At 35.7% G+C, this 18,762-nt stretch overlaps 2 protein-coding genes across 3 annotated transcripts; both read left to right on the forward strand.

The window, feature by feature from the left end:
- Positions 1-1,014: 1,014 nt before the first annotated feature.
- Positions 1,015-4,258, forward strand: LOC125194366 (putative LRR receptor-like serine/threonine-protein kinase At4g37250). Of its 2 annotated transcripts, XM_048092547.2 has the most exons (3): positions 1,015-1,599; positions 1,687-2,658; positions 3,457-4,258. In XM_048092547.2, exons 1-3 carry the CDS (start codon positions 1,095-1,097, stop codon positions 4,149-4,151), a joined length of 2,172 nt encoding a protein of 723 aa, XP_047948504.2. In that variant the 5' UTR covers positions 1,015-1,094; the 3' UTR covers positions 4,152-4,258. The 2 variants fall into 2 exon arrangements, with proteins under 2 accessions (XP_047948504.2, XP_047948503.2); XM_048092546.2 differs by having other exon boundaries at positions 1,016-2,658.
- Positions 4,259-5,290: 1,032 nt separating this feature from the next.
- On the forward strand, positions 5,291-7,578 carry EB1C (end binding protein 1C). Its single transcript, XM_048091208.2, has 6 exons — positions 5,291-5,497; positions 5,575-5,730; positions 5,874-5,980; positions 6,596-6,839; positions 6,921-7,034; positions 7,124-7,578. The coding sequence occupies exons 1-6, from the start codon at positions 5,390-5,392 to the stop codon at positions 7,376-7,378; spliced, it is 984 nt and encodes a 327-aa protein (XP_047947165.1). The 5' UTR covers positions 5,291-5,389; the 3' UTR covers positions 7,379-7,578.
- Positions 7,579-18,762: the final 11,184 nt, after the last annotated feature.

Below are 18,762 nucleotides of genomic sequence, written 5' to 3' on the forward strand. Positions count from 1 at the left end.
ATTAGTGTCATATCACATTAATTAATTATCCATTTCAGTCCTTTCTGTATCCCCACACAATTAATTTATGCCATCATCAACTACAACACTGCATTTTAGTTAGAAACTTTGTTTTCTGCTGACCTGTGCTTCCTTCTCCCATTTTTTCCATAGGGAAAATTTCATTAAATTGACAATGATCCAATTTTAGGTGTAGTATGAAATAAACTAATTTGGCTGAGTGCATTATAAGTCTATTAACAGTATCATTTTTTTTATTAATTACGGCGGATTCACACTAGCAATATTTATAAATAAGAGATAATGTTTGACTGTGATAATTAAGTGAACTATATCTATATATCTACTATAGATAAAATGGGTAAATTCTTTTAATTAGAGATGTTTAATTTGGTAGATGGATTAACTCAATTTTGGTACCACTAATAATCATCCAGGTCAGAGTACACAATGAATTATCTTTCCATGGCCGACTATATGCAAATAAAATCTTGTGATGAAGTTTCAATTATTTTACTACTGAACTAAACACTTTGTTTTGTTGATTGAACGAAATGGCATCTTTCCCAGTTTATTACCAAAACTATTAAAGTTTATAAAATTGATAAAAGAAGAAGTATATAGAGATAAAATACTAAAATATTACTCTACTGAGTACTGAGTCTAAATAGTCTTCATTTTCCGTTTTGGGTTATCTCTAAAAAATATGTATCTTTCATTTTTAACAAGGTTTTCTCTATTAGATCACATTCATAATACTAAAATCACTTTTTCTTTTTTACCTCTGTCTTACTTACTAATTTTGTATTAAAACAATATTTCATCTCTAAAATTCCATTTGATAGGATAGAGGGGTATCAGTAAAAAGAAAATTTCCGTTTACCAAATTATCAATTTTTTATACAAAAATGAGTAAAAAAAATAAAAAAAAATGAGATTATAAATTTTGAAGAGAGTAGTTTCCTGTTTTGACAAAATATATAGTGTTAAATGTGTATAAAAAAAGGCGTAATATAAAATATACAAGCTCGTCTCTCATATAGTGATATGCAATAAATGCCACCTCAGTGTGTCTCTCACTGGATGCGGCAAGCATGATCTCCGTCGACCCTGACCTCCTCCGTTTCTGGCGCTGGAGGATTCTAGCCGCCATCATTCTCATCCACTCCGACTCCTTGGGCCTCACCACCGACGGCGTAATCCTCCTCTCCTTCAAATACAGCATCCTCAGCGACCCTCTCCAAGTCCTACACTCCTGGAACTACACCGACGCCACTCCCTGCTCCTGGTACGGCGTCACCTGCGCCGCCCCCGCCTCCGCCGTCACCGCCCTCTCCCTCCCCAATTCCGCCCTCCTCGGATCAATCCCCGCCACGCTCGGAACCATCCCCCACCTCCGTCTTCTAAACCTCTCCAACAATTCCATCAACGGCTCTATTCCGGACTCTCTCTTCTTCGCCTCCGAGCTTCAAACCCTCGATTTTTCCAACAATTTGATCTCCGGCGACCTCCCGCCGCTCCTCGGAAACCTCAAAAGTCTCCGCCTTCTCAACCTCTCTGATAATGCCCTGGCCGGAAGGCTCCCGGCGAATCTCTCAGGTTTGCACAACTTAACAGCTATTTCCTTGAGGAGCAATTACTTCTCCGGTGAGATTCCAGGTGGATTCAACTCTGTTAAATTCTTAGATCTATCATCGAATTTGTTCAACGGCACACTCCCGGTGAATTTCGGAGGCGAAAAGGTCGAGTATCTCAACGTCTCCTACAACAGACTCTCCGGCGATATTCCGCCGGAGTTCGCCGCCGGAATAGCGGCGAATGCGACAATCGATCTCTCATCCAACGACCTCACCGGTGAAATTCCAGAATCCGACCTCTTCTCCAACCAACGGAGCGATTCCTACTCCGGAAACGCTAACTTGTGCGGCAAGCCGTTGAAGAGCCTCTGCCCGATTCCGTCTTCCGCAGCAATCGTGCCTAATTCGTCGGTGCCGGCGATCGCTGCGATTCCGAATACCATCACCTCCAGCCCCGGTCCGCCGCAGCAGGGGAGAACGAGCGGGCTCCCAACCGGAACAATTATAGGGATCGTCGCCGGCGATGTGGCGGGAATCGCGGTTTTATTAGCGATATTTGGTTACGTGTACAGTGTGAAGAAAAGAGGAAGCGCGAAAAAGGAGGCGGAAATTGGGGGTGAGTTTGACTGGGCTTCGGCATCGGCCAGCTGGCTCCGTGGCTGGACGTGCCTCAAAAAGCAGCGCAATGCGGCGGTGGACGACGCCGAAGAAGCCTCCTCCGATTCGACGAGCTCAGACGGAGAATCGGCGCAGCAGAAAAGCGGAGGAGCGCTGGTGACGGTGGACGGGGAGAAGGAGCTGGAGCTGGAGACGCTGCTGAAGGCGTCGGCGTACATTCTAGGGGCGTCGGGTTCGAGTATTATGTACAAGGCTGTTTTGGAAGACGGGACGACGCTGGCGGTGCGGCGGATTGGGGAGAGCGGCGTGGAGAGATTTAGGGATTTCCACAACCAGGTTCGGGTCATCGCGAAGCTGGTGCATCCCAACCTGGTTCGGATCCGAGGCTTCTATTGGGGCTCCGAGGAGAAGCTCATCGTCTATGAATTCCTTCCCAACGCTAGTCTCGCTAACGCCCGTTACAGTAAGTTCGCATTCTTTATTTCATTTCATTTAATTTAATTTCATTTAATTATTTACATTGGTAAATGAATAGTAACTGAAAGTGTAGGATATGTGAATGAATGTTAAAGTGCAATTGAAGCGGTGGTGGAGTAGTTGTAACTGAAACTTATTGTGGGAGTATATTAAATGCTTCTCTCTTCTGCGCGCCACCACCAGTTTAGTTGGTAGTCAGCTTCGTCTTCTAGTGTGCGACTTTTTTCATCATAGAATTCAATTTTTAGTCCTTCAACATTGCATTAATATCACTTGTGCTCCTTATTCTTTCAAAATATCATCATACCTCGCTACAACGACTTTAAAACATTTTTCACCAAAATACCCCCCAATCTATGAGTGCTATTTATTATGAGAGAGAATTGTCATTTTGGCGGTTTATTCATTTCCGTCGCCAAAAGATGTGGCGAATAATTACTCTTCATCACACATACTTGAAGGAGAATGAATGAACTAATGTGTCGTCTCTTTCTCATAGAAGAAGACATAAATAGCGATTATAGCATGAAATATATTTGGATTAAAAAAATACAAACGTCTTTCATGCTTTATTGTATCAATCTTCATATTTTTGAAGAATATAGACTGTGGATGATATCAGTATATTTTGATCCAAAAAATGCAGTCTTTTATGATGATAGTTTTGAAGAATAGAGACCGTGGATGATATTAGTGCGGACTAAAATTTTAATTGTCGATATAATTAATACACTCAGATTTATTGTTACATGCTAACTTGTGCTTGGGCGTGTGATTTTCTCAGGGAAAGCTGGTTCCTCGCCATGCCCTTTACCGTGGGAAATGCGGCTCAAGATAGCCAAAGGCGTGGCGTGCGGGCTGTGCTACATCCACGAGAAGAAGCATGTGCACGGAAATCTCAAGCCCACTAACATCTTACTGGGCTGGGATATGGAGCCCAAAATCGGAGATTTTGGACTCCAGCGCCTCGTCACATGCGACAACAGCAGCTCCAAGGCTTGGGCCGGCAGCTCGGCCCGTAACTTCGGGAGCAAGCGGTCCACAGCCTCGCGGGACAGCTTCCCAGACTATGCGAGCGGGGCCACCCCAAGCCCGAGCCCTAGCATAATGGGCGTGTCACCATACCACGCGCCCGAGTCCCTTAGGAGCCTGAAGGCCACTTCGAAGTGGGACGTGTACTCCTTCGGAGTGGTGCTACTGGAGCTCCTTACGGGCAAAGTTATAGTGTCCGAGGAGGCGGGCCCCGGACTGGCATTAGCCGGGACCGCGTCGTCGGACGGAGACAGGGGAAAAGTGGTGAGGATGGCCGACGCGGCAATCCGTGCTGACATGGAAGGGAAGGAGGAGGAGTTGCTGGCGTTGCTTAAATTAGGGTACAGTTGCATATCGGCGGCGCCGCAGAAGAGACCGTCGATGAAGGAGGCGCTTCAAGCACTAGATAGGTTTCCGGCGGCTTCGTTTTCTTCTGCTTGTTATTGATTGATTGTAGGCACAGTGTGATATGAGTGATGAATGGCTGACATGTTGTAGTTTTTTTACTAAACTATCTTTGATAATATTACTATCATAGGTTAATTTGTTTTCAAGTTTTGGCTTCGATTGAATATTTTGTATTAATTAAATGCAATTTTTCTAATACATATGCCAAAAATAATGAGCACGTACCTCTCAAGGCATGGAATCGGTTATTTTGCAAGAACGTTGCAGGCCATAGATGTTGCAAAAATGCTCAGACACAATGGTTCCGGAAATAATAATTTTGAAAATAAAAAATTGGAAAAGTAATGAAGTGTTTAACTACATAGAAAAATATCAATTTTGTTGAATATCGTAGAAAATGACAACAGTTGCCCTATTAAAAAAAGTTTTTAAGTGTTGAAATGGAGAGCAGTGCCGCACTGCTCTGTATCAAACTTCTATTCGGAGTATATTTATAATTTGATATCAAGGTAACATATCAGAAACTTATATCCTTTCTTAGCTCCATAAAAAAATAGATCTGTCTAAGTCAAGTGATAAGAAAACAAATACATACATACTATAATTTAATTTTTTAGTACTTTATAGACCATCTCCTACTATATATTTAAAATGCGTTTTGGTGTTATTAAAAATTCTCCAGCTATACACCAATCGAACCTACTATTTTTTTTATTTTTATTATAGAACAATACCAAATATGGTACTACTACAAAAATTTATAAAACATACTATATTCAAAATAGTGTAAAATTTAAATTTAGTGTAAATGAGTGGAGTAAAACTATTTTTTAATGTGATATATACTAAAAAATATATTTGAATTTAAATAGTAAGGGATGATATTATTTTTTTATTTACACTATTATTTTCCATTTAAATTTTGTTAATAATAATAAAACTCTATCCTCCATAGAAATAGCTTGCGAATGATCTATTAACATAAAAGTAGTGGTGTGGTGTTCATCACTAGTTTAAAATTCTCCTCTAAAAAACAACCGTTATTCTAATCTCCCTAAATGGGCCTAACGCGACAAAAAAAGCCCAGCGCATCACCACTCCCGAAACCCTGATGATTTTTTCAACTACAAAAATAAATTGTCCCGCTCTCGCTTCATTTCAAAACAACCTCACTCAACGGCTCTCTCTCTCTCTCTCTCAAATTCAACACCAGAGCGCGTCTCTTCTTCCTCTCCACACTAAATCAAAGATCCAAACACACTTTTTCAAGGCAGAAAATGGCAACCAATATCGGGATGATGGATTCAGCATACTTCGTCGGAAGATCGGAGATTCTCTCATGGATCAATTCCACTCTCCGTCTCAATCTCTCCAAAGTCGAAGAGGTACATTTCCGATCCCAACGCCATTCCTAACTGATTTCCTCACCGTTCATCAATCAATTATCTCTCACTGTCTTCAGGCTTGCACCGGCGCCGTCCATTGCCAGCTGATGGATGCGGTTCATCCGGGGATGGTTCCGATGCACAAAGTCAATTTCGACGCTAAGAGTGAGTACGAGTCCATCCAGAACTACAAGGTCCTTCAAGATGTTTTCAACAAACTTAAGATCACTAAGGTATCTATTCGTCCGATCTAGGTTTTGATCAAGGAAATTGACGATTTAAGTAAAAATTTCTCTGTTTTTGCCATCTAATTTGCATCCGTCCTTAGGTTTTACTTTTGTGTGAATTTGTTGTATTAAATTGGTATTGTTTGCAGCATATCGAGGTGAACAAATTGATCAAAGGAAGGCCTCTGGACAATTTGGAATTTATGCAGTGGATGAAGCGATACTGTGATTGTGCTAATGGAGGTCAGATGAACAGGTGAATTCTGCGCTCTAAACCTTTTTTCACCTTATCCTTTGTGCTTGTTGATGAATGCTCGTTATTTGAGTTACAGTTTGATATGTAAATATGATCTAGATTCAAATTTGATGTGGCTAATCATCGCTCAGATAGGATAAAACGTAGAATGAGTTTGGCTCTTTTGTGCTGTATAAATCATATTCATGTATCCATTTGTTTATTCAATTTATCCTTCATGTGGTTCGCAATGTGATATCAGGACGGAACAGTAGTCTTAGACCTTGGTTTAGTTGTTTGCAGTTTTCTCTGCGTACCTTATCAATTGTTGTGGGATTTTTCTTGTTCCTCATCTTCTGTACTCCACTATTTAGCTACTGATCTAACAGAAGCTTTAAGAGCTACTATGGTACAGTTGCTGGGGCATTATGGGATCGTAGTACTTAATGGACACCCTTGGAGCTTATATGGCATTATTGTGTTGATGTTATTGATTAACTTGCTATACTCTTTTACTATAGTAGCTTGCTTTAAAAATACAAAATGGTGCCTTCATGCTTATAGATTGAGCCATGGCAGAGATTTTCTGAGTTTGTAATATTCTGATTATCTAATGTTTTTTTGAGTAATGTTTAGTTACAATCCCTTGGAAAGAAGAGAGGCATGCAAGGGTGGGAAAGAGCTGAGCAAGAAATCTGTAGCAACACAACCTTCAACCAAATGTTCAGCCTCTGTACCCAAACAAGCCACTCATAATGGTAGAAGGACAGATGCTGCTCATGCAAATGCAGCAAATCAATCCATTAAGGCAGTTAGACCTTCTCCAGGTGTTGGACAATCTGGCTGCTCCGAAGCAGAACGCACAATGTTCGAGCAACAGGTTACAAATTATATCCCCTAATGAATAATCAGTAAAGCCTTATGGGCATTTGAAAGCTTATCTAGTTTTGTGTGTGTGCAGATTACAGAGCTGAAACTATCAATAGATAGAGTAGAGAAAGAGAGAGACTTCTACTTTGCCAAACTGAGAGACATTGAGATCTTATGCCAGACCCCTGATATTGAAAAACTACCTGTAGGCACCACTCATGAACCCAACTCTTCTTGTTGTCATTATGAATGAAAGAATGGTGATTGAATGGTTGTGATATATATTGATGACAGGTGGTGGGAGCGATGAAAAGGATCTTGTATGCTGCAGAAGATGATGCATCGGTTGTTGCCGAAGCTCAAGCTATGTTATCAGAGCAGCAGCAGGAAGTGGAGGAGGAGGGAAAGCAGAAGAGTGATTCTCAGAAGAGGAAAAGCATTATCAATGTTGATGTTGAAGCTGCTGCTAGCAACACATTGTCTCCGAGGCAACGGTTGTCTGAAGTGTCTGATGTCCACTGCAGTGGATCTCCTCTGGTTACATACTGATCATCTCTGTTATTATGCATCTACTATAATATTGCCGGTTCAATAGATTATTGGCCTGCAGCAAACCTTGTTGTTTGTTAGATCAATATAACAGAAAAATACCATGTTTTGGATATTGTGCTTATTTTGGCAGCCTGCTGTAATTCATGTGTGCTACTTGTGTTCTGCAAATAAGATCATGTTATTCATGGTCGACTTCATTCTCTCTGTTTTGAGTATTATTTGGGCCTTCTCTTGGTTCTTAGCTGTATTTTATTATTTAATTTGGGCCATATTTATAGTATAGTAGTTACTTGACGGCCCAATAATAATTTTTGCGTTTCTAGTCCACAAGCAAAATAACCTAGTGGTATTCACACAGTTGCATAAAATATTCTAAAGTCTAATCTTAATTCAACCTGAAATCATTAGATTTTTATTGGATTGGCCCAATAAAAAATCCAAACTTTATTTGGTTTGTTATTTATTCAAAATTTCTAGCCCTACCATTAAAGATGGATGCAATTCGAGTTGACGCTATATAGTAACGATCTGAACCCGATTTTATACGATTAAAACTTGGTATTATACGATAAAGTCTGATATTCCACGATAAAGAACACAAAATACCACGATTAAAATTTTATCAAGATTTCAGTCTAAATAATAAAATTAAAGTATAATACTATTTTTCAAAATAATATAAATGTTTAAAATAATAATAATGGTCAATCGGATAAAGAGCCAAAAGCATAATTTTGTACGTATTGGTATCGGATTTTCATGTCGTGCAAAGATTGTCGGTCCTAAGTCCCATACAAAGTAGTAGGTTCCACTTATTAAAACAACTTTGTTTGGTATATAATCCTTTTTTTCCATCTATTTCTTAGAATGCTGACTGAATTAGGATTGAGGAATGTATGTTGGAAAAGCATTTTCCCGATTATATCGGAAGCAAGCAGTTTCCATAGCCACTTCTTTACCAAAAACATCGGAAACAAATTCTCCAAAATAAAAAAAAATGAAACAACCATATATTAATTTCCTATAAAGAATCTCCAAAATATAAGCAACCAGCAAACACAAATATGAATGCATCAGCAAACCAGAAGGTAGTATGTTTTTCTTTTATATTTCCTGAATTGCTAAAATGACATGATTCTTGAGATTTTTAATTTATCATAGAATTGAATTTTAGGAATCTGGGGATGGTGGTGTTGGACAGAGGCAAATGAAAAAGGTGGAGACCGTTGATATTTGCGAATCGGCCGGGCAAAGGCAAGAGCCGGTTAGGCGCGTGCAGGTTGTGCACGAGGTGCATCCCCAACCGGCTCCTGCCTCAAAGACAAGCGGCGGCATTTTGTCAAATGCCGCCGCCTCTGTCGTCTCTACCCTCGAGTCGGCCAAGGATACTCTCCAGAGAAAATAGATCAACATCATTCATAATAGTACATCATTTTTCATTGCAAATGGCAATGATTTTGTAAGGCCACATTATGTATGGTGTTTGTTCATATGAAAATTGAAAATGGTTAAAATATGTAGAGTTAATAGTACCCATAATTATTGAGGTAGTGTTGTCACAAGTTACATAGCTTTATTTTGTTGTGAAGCAGAAGCCTGCCCTCAATGCTTACTCATTTACTACAATATATTCTCTCATTACCAATCTTTATCTGTAAAAGTAAATGCTAAATTTATGTTTTGACACAGCTGTTCATCTCAGTCGTTATACCATTTATGGCCACTAATTAATTTTCAGCATCGATTTCAGTTTTTTTAATATGCTATATACGTACCATACTATGCCACACTTTCTTGAATTTTCTGCAAAATCAGAATTTTCATGAATTTCTGACCAAATCAGAGCAATTTATTTTTCTAGATTATGGTAGTTTTTAGTTTTTTATTTGTTTCGACTTTAGACTTCAGTCAAATAATGATTTCATGAGACCATTATTTTATTTTACACATATTAATATTGTTAGTTAAAAAGTGGTAATTTTTTTAATATTCAAACAACCTCACATCCGAAAATTAAAAAATGTGCAAGTAGTAATACCTACTCAAGGTCTTTCGGAAAGTGTCTAAAGAATAAAACTATATAATTGTTTAACTCAAAACTAATACTCCCTTCGTTTCCTAAAAATAGTTGGAAACAACACATTTATGCAAAATTAATAAAGTAAACGAGAGAAAGAGAAAAAATGGGTAAACTAAAAGAGATGGAGAGGAATTAGTGTTAGTAGATTGTGAGCTCCATTTTCTAAAATGGATAGGTTCTATTTTTAGGAAACAGGCTGAAAAATAATAATTTATATTTTTAGAAACGGAGGAAATAGTATCATATTAATATAGAGTTCAATCGTGCACCATCGAATCCTCACCATTTTCAAGTGTTTAATTTAATTAAAAGAATGACCCATCATTTGAGTGTGTACGAGAATACAATTATTAATCTCCAAATGTGCTTTGAATTATTGGATTAGTTAGGGTTAGGTGTATGAATAATTGAGAGCAGATCATACAAAGGGTAACATAAATACTGCAGCTCTCAATTGATGAATGTAACTGTGAAAAATGTTACATATATATATGTGTCAACAACCGTATAAATTTCAATTATTGACATCATTTGAGCAAAACCAGCTGTCCAATTTTGACAACATGTTTTATTGAATCCAATATACTAAATGGGAAAGCCAGAAAATGAATTATCTGGGGTCAGAAATTCATAAATTAGTATCATAACTGCTTTTAATACAAAGGAAGCCTCTGAGGTAGTAGTCCTTATTGTCATCGACCGAATCACGCAGGGGGTTGTTGGATTTTGGCCCATTCTTAAATTTCTTTCTAAATTCAATCTTTGACTCTATTGTACAGGTTAATTTTTTATTTGACCTTGAATTCTCAATCGTGTTTTTAGGCCATTCATGATATAATGAAATGAAATGAGGATGGAATGAAATGACAAGCATAAACCCATTAGGGCATTCTTAACCTCGTCCCGGATTTGGGCCGCAAGTCCCCTCCACGTCATCATTCCCCTAAATTTGGGGACCCAGGCCACAACTCCATTAACCCTGCAGGCCACAACTCGGGCCACAACTATTCATTTGCACTATTTACAACTCCAACCTATTTTACTCATAAAATTGAATACATTGAACAATTAAAATCGGGAAAATTAATTGTTCAGTCGAAAAATAGAAATTAGAAATCCGAGGAAAAAATTTTACAAATCCTAGAAATTTTTTTTATTAAGACCTAGAAAATAAAAATTACGTCCTAGAAAAAATATTGAAATAATTTAGAGGATAGAAATGGAGAAATTGGGGGAAAAATGTTGAAGAAATGGGTATAATAAAATGGCACAAAATCAAAAAAATAATAAAAATAAAAATTTTGGGGGTTTGCGGCCCGTCCCGATGCGCATTAACCCTGAGCCGGGCCGGACCCTGGGAGCGGCCTAGGGACGGAACTGCGGCCCCGGGACCGTCCCGGGCCGTGACTCTCCCCCCTCCAACGCTGAAATCGGGCCGGACTCGCGAGTTGCGGCCCGGCCCAGCAGCGTTAAGGATGCTCTTAGGAACAGGACACAAAACATGGACCTAAAATATCAAATCAATGCGTGTAGGCGAATTGAATCTACGGTGTTCTACCTTCATGGTATATGTAAGAATGAAATGACAATCATAATAAGCCATTAGGATTCAATATAAGTCAGAAAGCATGGATCTAAAATATCAGAACAATGCGTCCAGGCGAATTGAATCTACTTAAAAAGGAAAACTGAAATGTTGAAATGAAAGTGGATGTACATACACTTAGATTATGTGTGGGAAATCATAAATTGCATATGAGATATAATTATATTTTCAGGTGGTGTTTGTTTTCGTAAATAAAATAGTAGTACCAAGATACTATAATTTAAGATTGAATTGTGAGATTATATTAATTGGAGGGGTTTAGCTATGACCAACCATCCTATAATTATCCATCTAGGATTGAGTTGTGGGATTGAATCTCATGAACCAAACATATTATAAATTTAATATTGAGATACAATTTTGCAAACCGAACACCCCTCATATTGTGTAGACATTAAATCAGCATAAATCCCAGCCTTTTCGTATTAGAGAATTAGTGAATCGTAATTTCATTTTGCTTATGCTATTTTTTTACTTCTTGTAATTATTTTATTCCAAAATCCACCTCTTAATTTGCAAATAGTATAGGACTAGTTACACTCTGTAATCAAAAATTAAAATAAGAAAAATCTGGTCATACACTAATTTAATCCATATTGGTCATTTACTCCAATCCATCTTGCATTTATGCTATAAGCAACCATAATGTCCCACATTAGTAATACAAAATTAAATAAATGTCAGTGCTCTTGGACATGTTTGGTGACACATTTAAAAACAACCCAGATAATCAAATACTATAATTTATTTAAATAGACATGTAAATTTCTTCCCCGACATAAAACTTGATTTTTGATTACATCCATATTTGACTTTGAACAGACGCTTTGATGTGAATATTTCTACTCTAGTGGACTGTGGGGATCGTCATTTCCCACTTTCACTTTTATTGACTATTCCCATCATCAAAACTCTACAAACTCATTACATAATTAATAAGCCAAGTCTAGTACCTAAATTCATGTAAATACACGTTTTATCAATACATTTATAATTAAATGTCCTAGCACTTGCCGAGTAAAGGACCGATCGAGTAGATTACAGTACTCTGATCATCTACAATCATACAACAATTCTCATTTTTGGTGTAGAAAACTTTTCCAATAGCATATATTGTAGCTACTGCAAAATATTTTTAAGACATAAACTCAAAAATTTTATAAATTTGAATAAATTTTGTGCTTTGTAACCTAAGAAATGTCATCGGAACCTAAGACGACATAAACTCTAATTAACCGCATTAACCAACCAACCCTATGTTCCCGAGCACACAATTTCTCAAAATATTAAGAGATTATTTAAATAAATAAATTTACTGAGTATGATTCTTCTCTGAAGCAAATAGTAAAAATATATGTCGAGCAAAAAAGTACACTTGGTAACATTAATGTTAAAATAACTTTCTAAAATACCGATCACCAAATTTACTTGGTAATAATTGGATTAATTTAATACTCCCTTTGTCCCGTTAAGATGATACATTTCTTAGTCATCGCGAGAGTTAAGGAGTTATTGGTTAATGTGGTTAATTTGAGAGAAAGAGTGAGTGTAAATATTAAATGGAGAGTGCGTATGTTGTCTGTCACCCAACCAAAAACATTATCCAATAGAATTGAACGAAAAAATAAAGTCTTGGATACTAAAAACTGGAATTAAATTAAATAAACCAAAAGAGTTAGTCTCAAATCCCTAGAATTCAACAAATTAGTTACCCATAGACAAGGTAACAAAATCGACATTATTGAAAGAAAATACAAAAACAATTCAAAGACAAAACTCAGAAGGATGAATCTTGAAGTCTTCGTCTTCAATCTAGCCTTGCTCCAAACTCCAAGTGTGGGATGATTGATGATTAGTGGAATGAAGGTGGATGTTTTTTTTATAACGAATTCTCAATTCTTGACTGAATGAATTATTAATGTAGAGTTATGCAAAGTATTTATAAACTTATAGGTGTTCCTCCATTTTGGTGACAACTCTAACCCAAAAGGTATGTCTTGGGCGAATTAGGGCTTAATGTGTGCATCACTCGAACTCAGCAAACTGCTGGCAGTGTCTCAGTAGGCCGTCGACTGCTCTCGGGTCTCACGGCATTGGACTCGGTAGGCTGTTGACTTTGACATAGCGGACTGCTGGGTGGGAGGCTAACTCAAGCATAATTTTCGCAACGGGCCGTTGGACCTCCATTGACCACTGGGTGGCTCGGCGACCGCTGACTTTGTGTGATTTCCCTAATCTTCGAATTTGACTTTTTTCTCTTTTTCTAATTCTATTACTAACAAAACACTACAAAATAGTATCAAATTGTACAAATAATGCAATTAAAGAACCTATTTCGCATGAAAGATAATTAAAACGAGTCAAATGTAAACCTCAAAGCATGCCAAACCCATATTTATCACCACTTAACATAAATTTCTTAAATTCCGTGCTCAAAATAAATATCTCAACTACAAATAGGTGAAGGAGATCTATTTTACTAAGTATATGTACTTTTCAAGAGTTGTTCGATTGTTTGACATAAGAATATATATGTGACTATTTACTTTTAGAATTTGGACGAGTAAATGTATATTGTTAATTAGGAAATGAAATACAAATACATGCTCATCCTGTAAAAAGGAAATTATTTTGCAAAACAAACTAAGCAAAACTTAGCTTTTATATAATTGTATTTTATAAAGATGGTGAATGAGGTATTGTGCAAGGCAGCAAGCTAACTTTAAGTCTTTAAGCACTGCAGGTAGCAACTCTAACAAAATATTTTGTCAATAAAAAAGAAGCAGCTGTAATTGAACAAATCCCCGAATATACAAAACTCACCATATAATTTCCTTTCGATAGTAATTGGTTACATGTATTTGTGTGCAAATAACGACTCCACATTAAAAGCAGTTACTGACTTACATCTCTAATAAATTGTTGAGTCACTATCCAAGAATATTTATTTCATGGGACTTGAATTTAACTATTAGAGAGACAGATAACGGATTATAACATTAAAATACAATAAGTATATGCTGATCTCTTCCTACTAATAATGGGAAATAAATGCTGCAAGATGATATTTCTATTTTTCATAAAAAATTAATTATGAGCAATGCCAAAAAAGTAAGTACTAATAAATTAAAAATAAAAAGTAAAGAATAATTTCATCAAATTTAGGGAGACCTTACTTGAATGATCACATATAGCTGTTGCCAACTATGTAATATATTTATGCTGTCTGCGTCTCCTCTGATTTGCTCACATGAATACTATTCTGTTAATTTCTAAAAATAATTGTACTATTTCCATTTTCATGTATCATCACTTTTCCTTATCCTTATATTTTTCAGAAACTAATGATGAGAGTAAGAATGTAATTTGAAGTTAAATAATTCGTTTATGAATGATACATAGAAAAACTTCCATCATTTTCTCATTACCCTCACTTTTTTTCTTTTTACTAGAACCTATTATTTGAGGTTAGAAAATTCAAAATAGCATTTCTTTTAGCTGTTTTTTACTGTCGTATTTAATTGAGTATATTTCAAACTTTTTGATTTAATTAGGATTAATTATGGAGTACTATAACTCTTTCATTAGAATTTTCTCTTCTGTAGTCTTACTAGTTTATTCTTTCTTCTTAAGATTAATGAGGATATATCATAACTGGTGTACTTCAAAGATAACTCAAATTAGAATCACAACATCCTTCCAATCATATGCTGTCACGTGGCATATATAAGCAACAAAACAACGTTATTAAGCAACAAACTTAGTGGATGACTGAGATGTGCGGATTGCATAAAAGACAATTTATGTTGCATTAAATGCAAAAGACAGTTTATGTTGCATTAAATAATTGCATTTAATGCAACATAAATTGTCTTTTATGCAATCCGAGGTAATTTTTTTGTGCCATCCTTTGTTGCTTAATATCGTTATTATGTTGCTTACATGTTGCCACGTGGCAGCATGTATGTGATTAGAAGGACGTTGTGACTCTAAAGATGAAAGGACGCTAATGCCCCCTGTATCATACTTCAAACAAACATGCATTTACTATTTCAAAAATGTAACAACCAAATTGTGAAATCCTTACATCAAACGTAATTAATAAAAATAATTTTTTTCCCTACACTCCAATTAATTTGTTGTTGAAAATTTCTGAAATCCTTAGGTGTTAATTACGGTACATGTGTTAATGGCGAATTGATGATTAATTTTCAACCAATATTAATTAACTAGTGATTATGGGTTTAAACTCATTGGCAAATGGTATTTTTTTCGGTGGACTTTATAAGTTGTTGTTTATACCTATTTTTATGAAAAATGTCATTATTGAGAGTACTAGAGTTTGCAGCTGATATTATTGCACACTTACATTAAATTTATCACAACTTATAATTTTATTGCAAATTTCTGCTTCTTCATTTCTTGGGAATATTAGTTGTCCTGGTTATTATGGGTCAGTAACGTTTATCCAAAATAGTACTAATTATTTTCAGTCGTTAGATTTTCAAGATCTATGATAAAATCATTACTTTATTTAACGAATTTATAGTTTAAGCTTCCAATTCATAAATGACAAAAATTCCATTTTTATACTACATCGAATTTAAATAAATAATATAAAGTTTTATATACTACTAGTATCAACTATATAGAGAGAGACATGTACATATATCAAGTAAACACTGGTCACGTTTAATCTACATTATAGCTAGTATTTGTTTTGTTTTATACACTTATTATAGTTCCAATACTTTAAAGTTTAATATTGACATCATCATTCATCATTTATACTCCCTATGTCCGCGAACATGAGTCTCGTTTTTTCATTTTACTCCGTCCGTGAATAATAGTCTGAAGGAACTGGCAGCGGAAGCGCTGGTGGCTCAATTAATTTGCATGAATTAACATAATTTAGCAATCATTAATCGCACCAATAAATCACATAATAATCAGATCTATTTAGAAGATTATTTAGACAAAATCTATTCGCGTAATTCTTACATGTATCATGCTCATAACTTGAATTAATCATGCTTTAGAATATTGAAACCTAAAACATGTTTTTCTACGGAGCAGAAAAGTACCTAATTAATTCTCCAAAGAATTGAAGATGGCTAGCAGCTTCTCCACGTGACGCTTTGAATACTAGACCACAAATCTTCTCTCTGGTTCCCGAACTGTACTCCGATATCAGTGTGGCTGATCTCACCAGAATACTAGGACTTAAATAAAGAAGACAGAAGAAATCATTTTGTGAAAAGGAGAGGAATTCAAAAATCTCCTCAGCTGGGGAAGGGAATTTTCGAAAATTGCAAGGCTGGAAAAATTGTTATATCTGTCTCATTTATTCTCCTATTTATATTAAGTTCCTTTTGGGCCCAGACAGGGATCTATGGAAGGTTTTGGATATGAGCTCATCCAATTTACTTTTTACTAATTAAATTGAACCCACAATTTAATATAAGTTATAATTGGAATATTATCTACAGAAGTAATATTGAACTCTCCCCATCCAAATCCGAAATTATAAGTAATCCGGGTTTCCGTTTAACTTTCATTTCTCACGCTTAAGATAAAAATGTCCATTAATTAATTAATGTCTGCTATGGACTTAATTAATTAACTTTATTAATTCCAAGAGTGGACTTAGCATGAAACGCTTATTTATTATTCATAGAGTAATCAAACTCCAACTAGCTAGGTTCCAAATAATAAAACCTTGTTTCGCGCTCCTCTTGAGGACATTATCAAACGAGACTCACCTCGCGCACGATTCAATATAATAGCAATCCTAGCACCGCTAGATATTGATCAACACTACCCAATATATCAGGATAATTGGGTTACGAAAAACCTGCACCATTTGATAAGTCAAAGTAATGCATAATCAATACCGTATGCTCAATGCTAACCTACATTGATTAAGAATCAAATATTATCAAGACCTCGCCTTTCAGTAGATAGCCCAAGGACAAGTCTTGCTGTTAGATCCGTTCAGTGCTATACCACACCAATGTCATCTTATTTCAGTAAGACTTAGAAATATGCGGACTGACATTGCAACCTTTCTCGATGGATAGTCAAATTCTATCTAGGTTGTGAAATTCATCTTTTTCTTTGTTTAGAACTGACCGTGTTACCTTAAAGTGGACGACGCCCACAACCGGTCTACTAAAACAAAGACTTAGACTTTGTTAAGTTAACTTATATATTTAAACATGCATTAACATCCATTAAATGTAAAACATAACAACATTATGACAAAAATAATCTGTTTTATTCATTGGAAAATAAAATAAGAGTTTTACAGTATTCAATCACTCGAAACGTGATTTCTAGTATACAAACTCTAACATAGTCCTGGTTCACTTTTACCATAAATGGTAATAGCGTCTTACCTTCCACTATCTCATTCCACTCACATTATTAAAACTAATATATACAAGTAGGACCTCTATTCCACTAACTTTTTTCACCCACTTTTCTTAACATTTTTTTAAACTCAAAGCCCATAAATGAGACTCCTGATGGCAGACGGAGGGATTACAAATTAATTAATCCTCTATAATTTCAAATACATAAATAAACTATTAAATATAGCATTGATTATTATGTGAGATGTGAACTTTAAAATGTTAATAACAATTTTTACTATATTATAATCAAACTAAATATAAACAATAGTAACATAAATTACGTTAAATGTGCATTAATCGAAAATGGTACTGACAAGGGATGCTTATAAAGGTATGTAAGATAAAAAATTTCTCTTATATATATGTGTGTGTTGCACATCTTTTCACATTAAACTAGTACTACATAATTATTGTTCAAATTCTAATCTTAATTTTTTTTTCTGCTATTAACAATTACATCTCTTTCATTTGTAACAGTGTCACTGGCATTTGAACGCTTCACTAAATATACTTACGATTATATATCAATATTTTACTCTCAACCAAAAATGATAACCCAATTAGTAGGTTGAGCATTCAAATGACCTAGTGTATGTATCGATGTAGTCAATTCGCAACGCAACTGGAATCTCGGTTGTCGTTGCACAATGATGGAGGGTCGAGGGTGATTCTTTATTTTACTTATTTATTTTTTTACTAAAATTCATCTATAAATACATCAACATGTTCATTTTTCATAGCATTTGAAATTACAGTCCATTTCATCCTTCGTGGCTCATGAAACGGCAAAGGGGAAGGCTCTGGAGACGACGAACGTTGCATTTGGCCCAGAACCTTTTCTCATCAAGCATTGCGAGAGAATGGAAAAGCTCGGGGGCGCATTGTTGATCAAGCAACACTCCTCTCTTCTTGACTATGATACATCGATAATGAATACTGGGTAGCACAATTATAAATATAGAGCTGATTTCCGCTCTCTTTCATGCACATGGTTTGGATTTTCTACAAGGTTTGTTTTTTAAATTTTTAGTTAGTTTTTTTATTACTACTATATTTTATAGTATAGTAATTTTTATCTTAGTTGTATTCTTAATGGGTTTGTAAGAATTAGATTTTTTTTTTAATATCAGATAGTTAGGTAGCATTAGTATTATTTTATCCCAATTATATTTTAATGCCTTGGTACGAATTCGAAATATGCAATATGCCGCCATGTCTTCTAATTAGTTTAAAAGGTATACTACTTTTAATATTATTTTGTTTTTAATATGCCATGTAA

This window comes from Salvia hispanica, chromosome 4 (genome assembly GCF_029641045.1).
Source record: "Salvia hispanica isolate PSC_SH4W2 chromosome 4, Shi_PSC_v1, whole genome shotgun sequence".
In the NCBI taxonomy this organism is placed as follows: Eukaryota; Viridiplantae; Streptophyta; class Magnoliopsida; order Lamiales; family Lamiaceae; genus Salvia; species Salvia hispanica.

What these genes read in the sequence shown, in the direction of transcription:
- EB1C (XM_048091208.2), top strand. Translation starts at nt 5,390, where the DNA reads ATGGCAACCAATATCGGGATGATGGATTCAGCATACTTCGTCGGAAGA. An exon ending in AATGGAGGTCAGATGAACAG is followed by an intron (nt 5,981 to 6,595) that starts GTGAATTCTGCG and finishes AGTAATGTTTAG; the next exon opens with TTACAATCCCTTGGAAAGAA. An exon ending in CTGATATTGAAAAACTACCT is followed by an intron (nt 7,035 to 7,123) that starts GTAGGCACCACT and finishes TATTGATGACAG; the next exon opens with GTGGTGGGAGCGATGAAAAG.
- LOC125194366 (XM_048092546.2), top strand. Translation starts at nt 1,095, where the DNA reads ATGATCTCCGTCGACCCTGACCTCCTCCGTTTCTGGCGCTGGAGGATT. An exon ending in TCTCGCTAACGCCCGTTACA is followed by an intron (nt 2,659 to 3,456) that starts GTAAGTTCGCAT and finishes TGATTTTCTCAG; the next exon opens with GGAAAGCTGGTTCCTCGCCA.